The sequence below is a fragment of the Sinocyclocheilus rhinocerous genome, unplaced genomic scaffold (assembly GCF_001515625.1).
Source record: "Sinocyclocheilus rhinocerous isolate Xijiao unplaced genomic scaffold, SAMN03320098_v1.1 scaffold149, whole genome shotgun sequence".
NCBI classification, from domain to species: domain Eukaryota; kingdom Metazoa; phylum Chordata; class Actinopteri; order Cypriniformes; family Cyprinidae; genus Sinocyclocheilus; species Sinocyclocheilus rhinocerous.
The window spans coordinates 93359-97821 of record NW_015654504.1 but is presented as its reverse complement, the minus strand read 5'-3'; the positions used below and the strand labels follow the sequence as shown (position 1 = coordinate 97821).

Here is a 4463-nt window from a genome sequence, read left to right as displayed (position 1 = left end):
CAATCAGAGGCGTTTAAGTTAGAATCCGCTCAGCTCGCCAGTTTGTTCTGCGCGCTCGCGAATTTTGCTACAAACCATGCTATAAAAGTACAAAAAATATAAGAGATAGTATATAAATAAAAACATGTTATATTAGTGCTGCAAATGATTAATCGCGATTAATCGCATCAAAAGTTTTTGTTTACATAATATATGCATGTGTACTGTGTTTATTTATTATGTATATAAAAATACACACACATACAGTATATATTTTGAAAATATTTACATGTATTTACATTTATATTTGTATTTTATATTATATATAAATATATTTAATACATAAACATAACATATTTTTCTTAAATATATACATGCATGTATTTGTATTTATATATACAGTACATAATAAATATACACAGTACACACTCGTATATTATGTAAACAAAAACATTGATTTTGGATGTGATTAATCGCGATTAATCGTTTGACAGCACTATTTTATATACATAGCTAATAAGTGGTTCGTTGTGCAGTATAGACAGATTTTTTTTTTATTACAACAGGAGTTTTAACTTAATGCGGGTGAACTTAAGTGATATCAGCTTCATTGATTATAAAGGGAGCGCTTTATACTCACTTTCTATTTATTACCCATTCATAATTTCAATACAAGTTTTATTTTCCATGTCGATAATTACATTTAAAAATGTGAAGCCTTTCCGCAGGTAGTACCAAATACCGGGTCGATCTGAAACGCTCCATAAAGAGTGTCAACGGTTTCTATTTACAGCGTGTTTTGCAGCGGTGAGCATTGTAGCCAATCACAGACGTGTTTGATGAGTCATGGCCAATCAGAGGCGTGTAAATCAGAATACGCACTACGCGCTTGCTAGTCGTTCTGCTATAGTCAACAAAGTATAACAATGTAAATAAGAGATTAATTGTACATTATAGACAGATTTTTATGAGTTTTCACTCAGTGAGCTTGTGCTGCGACTGAACTGAAGTGATGTCAGCTTCATTGATTTTAAAGGAAGTGTTCTTTGCTCGAGTTCTGTACATATAACCATTCATAATTTGACTAAACGTTTTATTTTTCATGCTGCTATGTACACACTGCTAAGTTTTGGCAGTGAAGACCGTATTAAAATGTGGCAATGAATCTATGTTTGATATTGCAACTAATTCCATTGCATAAAAATAAATGATAATAATAAATATAGATAGATAGAACCTCGTTGTATTTGTTATTTACATCAGAAATGCATGAGTTGCTTTATGGTTCTTTACAGATTAAAAAGGTTTCACAGATGATTTTCTAAGCACAGGTTTGTTCAGTGTTGTGTTGCTGTGATGAGACAATCCGTTTGGATGTTTGTATTGGGATCAGATTAAAGCAGAGACGCTCAGATCATGACATGACGGGAAAGTGTGTGTGATTAATGAGTTTGTCGTTAGCTGATGAGTGGCGTCATTCATTGAGTGTTTATGTCTACAGCAGCCCTGACTAATGCCATGCGAGACAGACACGCTCAACAAAACACCAACACTGTGTGTTTGGAACTACTGTACCATATTTCAGGTTAAGATTTGTCCCAAAAAGAGAGTTAAATCTGACCAAACCTCCATTTGAAGACACTGAGAAATGTCTTCATTTGTAAAAATGACACATACATAATACACTTTATTTATATGCATCAATTTGCAATGTAAATCTGTGAGTTAAAGCGTTCCAGAGTCATTAAACTAATAACAAACTGAACTAACTATGAAACATACTTCTGAAGCATCTTAGTTAATGTTCAACATTACCAACACATATTTAAAATCAGTAGTTGCATCTGTTGATATTATTAATTGGACCTGAGCTGACATGAAAAACAGCGAACCGTTGTATTTTTTATCAAAGCTAACAAAGATTAATAAATACTGTAACAAATGCATTACTCACTGTTAGTTAATGCATTCATTTTTGCATTATTGTAAATGGTTACCACTTACCAGTAAAGGTTTCAACAGTAACAAATCTTGTTGATTACCCTCAGAAATGATGTAAAGAGTGACAATCACAGAGGTTCAGCTCAGAATAAATGAAGCGTGAGGTGGGCGGGGTTTGTCAACTGTCAATCAATGGTTGCCCTTAACAACAGGATTTTTAAACCTTAACCATGAGTCTAAACTAAAGAGATCACTGTTTCAGTTTCTATTCCGACTAAACTGAACTTGGAATAAGGAGAACATTTACTCTTCATTTACACACACACTCACCAGTCTTTATAACAGTTTTAATATGTTGGGAAAAAATCCATGATGTAATACTTTTCACAAACTGAACACAATTAAAGTCTGTGAACTCCTGAACTACGTGTCTTCATTTATTTTTTTAAGAGACATAACCTTAGAAAAAAATCACATGTTTTGCTTTCAGATCATTTGGGACCCAAGTATATGAAACACATTTAGTAAAATATATTTCACCTTTCTCTCACCTTTTCTCCATATCTCACACACTTTTGGGACTGAATTGCAGTAAGAAAAACTGATCACTTTTTTTCATCTGAAAGTGAAAGTTTATGCAAGTAAAATTAATTTATTCAGTTTGAAAACCTTTCAGAGTGACGTTGTTTTGATGTTAGTTTGGACTGTTTTTGAGCAATCACACGAGTGACAAATACACAGGACTTTTATTAAATTCCATTCATTCCAATATGGCTGATACTGCTAATTCTCAAATTCTATGTTCTAATACTGTAAATTGCATACAATGATTTTTAAATAAAACTTCTCATCAATATTGAATATATATATATATTTTTTTTTTTTTTTGTGTGTGTGTAATTGTATTTGTATTTAATTGAAATTTCAAAGAATTTTTTTTTATTTTTAATGACTAAATAAGGCATAAGTGCAGTGGCACCAATGAAAACTTTGCATTTTTCCACATCCACTCATTAATGAGAAGTTTCTGATCAGCTACAATATGGTTTTAGCTGAAAAATGAGCCCGGTCTCATGAAAATGCGTCTAAATAGTACGCCAAATACAAACAGAAAATCGTGCTATTGATATGCAGAAACTGACTCTGGCGTGCATATGATACGCACGCGTTTGAAGTGCTTATAATACAGTTTTCGCGTGCATATGATACGCAATTTGTTGGCGTGCATATAATACGCAGTTTTCGCGTGCATATGATCTGCATCTACCCCACACCCTTAATCCTACCCATTGCTATCATATGCACGCCAAAGTCGATTTCTGCGTATAAATAGTACGCCAAATCGAAACGTTAACTCGTGCTATTGATACGCACTTTCATGAGATCGGGTTAAAAATACTAAGTAACGACTGGTCCCAAACAGACCCTGAATGTGAAAACAGTATTCAGATTTTGAACGCATTATAAGGTTAAAAGACCAGATCGCTCTGAATGAACGCTACTGGAAGAACGTTAGTTCATAACTTTGAGAGAACCGAAACGCTCTGAGAACATTAGAGACGCTTTCTGAAAACAAGCAAGAACTCAGAGACTGAAGGTGGACCTGGAAATCTGACATCACCATCATCAGGGCCTGATTTTCATCTGTGCCGCATAAAGAGTCTTTGTACGCTCTGGATCTGTTTTTCCACGGAAGAAGAACAGCACAAATGCACTCACTGCGTGGGTCGCTCTTCTCGCGGATGCCGTCCACTCGACCGTCGGGATGGATCCGGAGGAAGAAGCCGCCGTTCTTGCAGTAAAGCCGCTTGGGCTCCTTGAAGTTCACCGGAGGAAAGCCTCCGCTGGCGCCGTCCTCCGGTAAAGCGGGGAGCGTGGTGATTCCTCCCGCCGCCATCTCTCGCTCTCTCGGTGCCTCCGGAGCCCCTCCGCGGCCTCCCCGCGCCTCCTCCCCCGGCTCCCCCGTCTCCCTCCGCCGCTCCGCGGAGCCACGGAGCCTCATTAAAGCGCGGAGAAACTCTTCAAGCTGCGGGACACTGTGTCTCCGAAGAGAGAGCGGATCAGCGCTGTGTGTGCTGGAGTGGAGCAGCTCTCTCTCTCTCTCTCTCTCTCTGACCGCATTATTCCCTCAACATTAGTGAGAGAGAGAGAGAGAGAGAGAGGAAACTATAGTCCTACTGTCCCAAAGCATCTCTCATCTCACTCACAAATACACAACAAAATGTGTTTATGATCAATGAGCCCAAAATGGTTTAGGAAACATACCCAGCCCCATTCCTGATGCTGATACAAATATATTTTGTTATGTGCCTTCTTTGCTATTTCTATTAGTTTATAATCTTTATTATTTACATTACTTTATTTTACTTTAGTTAGTTGCTAAGGCAAAATATGTTTTTCATCTAATGTTTGTATTTCATTTTAGTTTAATTTCGATACCAAAAATTATATTTATTTATTTAAGTTTTTAAAGGTTAATTTTTATTTAATTAATTTTAGCAATTAGTTTAGTTTAATCACTTTTATTATTTAAAGCTATATAT

The 4463-nt window shown here is 36.0% G+C and overlaps 1 protein-coding gene across 1 annotated transcript in view; it reads right to left on the bottom strand.

Moving 5' to 3' along the window:
* Positions 1 to 4025, bottom strand: part of LOC107717315 (fibroblast growth factor 2-like) — a 16031-nt gene extending 12006 nt beyond the window's left edge. Inside the window, exon 1 of the mRNA XM_016524017.1 lies at positions 3640 to 4025. Within this exon, the coding sequence (XP_016379503.1) occupies positions 3640 to 3922 (283 nt within the window). The 5' untranslated portion in view covers positions 3923 to 4025. The remainder of the gene's footprint in view (positions 1 to 3639) is intronic.
* Positions 4026 to 4463: the final 438 nt, after the last annotated feature.